This window comes from Haplochromis burtoni, unplaced genomic scaffold (assembly GCF_018398535.1).
Source record: "Haplochromis burtoni strain Fernald_Lab_line unplaced genomic scaffold, NCSU_Asbu1 Contig_82, whole genome shotgun sequence".
NCBI classification, from domain to species: Eukaryota; Metazoa; Chordata; class Actinopteri; order Cichliformes; family Cichlidae; genus Haplochromis; species Haplochromis burtoni.
In genome coordinates, this window is record NW_024582443.1 from 161,110 (window position 1) to 162,776 (window position 1,667).

The 1,667-nt window shown below is 38.2% G+C and overlaps 1 protein-coding gene across 1 annotated transcript in view; it reads left to right on the top strand.

Annotated features, from left to right (window-relative positions):
• LOC102313445 (E3 ubiquitin-protein ligase CCNB1IP1) overlaps positions 1 to 776 on the top strand; it is a 4,462-nt gene extending 3,686 nt beyond the window's left edge. Inside the window, exon 5 of the mRNA XM_005925860.3 lies at positions 407 to 776. Within this exon, the coding sequence (XP_005925922.1) occupies positions 407 to 573 (167 nt within the window). The 3' untranslated portion in view covers positions 574 to 776. The remainder of the gene's footprint in view (positions 1 to 406) is intronic.
• Positions 777 to 1,667: the final 891 nt, after the last annotated feature.

The window sequence follows — 1,667 nt, forward strand, 5'->3', positions numbered from 1 at the left end:
CGTTATTAGTAAATGTTGTTTTTGTTGTTGGCTGAGTACACAAACAATGTGAAGATGTCATTATGGCCTCTATTACCTGCACTTAACTAAAGCTGTTTGCTGTTTGGCAGAAAAACTACTAAAGTCCATAGTAAAATATCACTTATGTTCAGAAAACAAAGATAAATAAGGACTCTGCTTTCATAAAATCAGCTTTCACATTGTGCTCACGTTGATGAATGAGAAGAGGAAGGAATCAGGGTAAAAGAATAATGCTTAATGGCAACGAAAGAAGACAGGGCTTTTATCAAAAAGACTTTGTCATCAGGAAAGAACAGCAGGAGTAATGAGCTGAATGTCTATGTAAGGGAATTTTTAGTGAGAATAACAATGAAAGACATCCATCAACCTCCTGTGTGTCACTCAGGGGTGGCTCGGCATGCGACTCCTCAGAGGAGCCCTCCGTTCCTGTCCCTCGGCCCTGAAGGGGACAGTCGATTCTTGTCCACCCTGGAGGCTGATGGAGGAAAGACCTTCTTCCAGTTCAGCTCCCCTGGCAGGGATAAATGCCGGCTCTTCATCAGGAAGCACTGAGAGCAGCAGTCTGCAGTTATCCATGTTACTCTCCTCTGTTCTGCTGTACTCACTTTAGCAGGAGACGTTTGCTCTTATTTTGTGCACTGCTTATTTCCTGTTCAAACCATAAATATGTATTTAACAGTATTAACAAATATGGGATTTCATTTTATATTTTGTTACATGTTATTCCTAAGTAAATAATAAAAATCTCAAGCATATTTTCACAGAGTTATGTCTGACACCTAACACTTATCTGTCGCTTAACAAAACGCTTTCAGGTGCAATCACTTTTTCCTCATTTCTGTATTTAAATATAGGATTATAAAGTAATGAAGAGTTGTAAAGCTTTAAAAGAGAAAGTACAAATGGATCATTTCACATTTCTGTGTCATCAGATTCACATAATGAATATTGATGATTTGCAATAATCATTAAGAAACAGTATAGGTGGCCAGTCGGAGGATTTATTAGAGAAAGAGGCACAACACCACTGGATCCTCAAAGTTTCATAACATCAGAGATGAGGGAGAAGAAAAACTTTAGGGGAAGAGATTTTTAAAACTTTATTTTGGAACAAAGATTTTATGGGATTTTTCAGGTTTATCAGATTCTGCTGGTTTCCACAACATGCAGCATGACCATTTAAATGTATCTATTAATTTACATAATGCTACAAAAGATTTGCTTCTGGAAACCATTCATGCAGTGCTGTGGAGATTTAATAGCAATAATCTGAAGTAATCATTTCCTGTATGACTTTATCAGCCTTTCCTGTTGTAGTAGAGGAATTTTGGCCCACTCTTCTTTATAGCCATGCTTCAGTTCATTGAGGTCTGGACTTTGACTGGGTCACTGCATAATCGTGTAGTCCTGTAGAAAACTGTCATTTTCACATCACTGTATGCATCCTGTTATACAAAGCAGCAAGCCTTAAACCTGAGCTGTGATCAGTTCTTTATTGGGATCCAAGATGTGATGTGAATGAGTTTTTCACTGCAAAACCAAAGCAGTGCAAGCCAGGCCATAAAAACTGGTTTGTGGAGACATGAGTTACAGTGGATAGACAGCATGCTGAAAGTTGATCATCAGGCCATGTCACAACTTTAAAT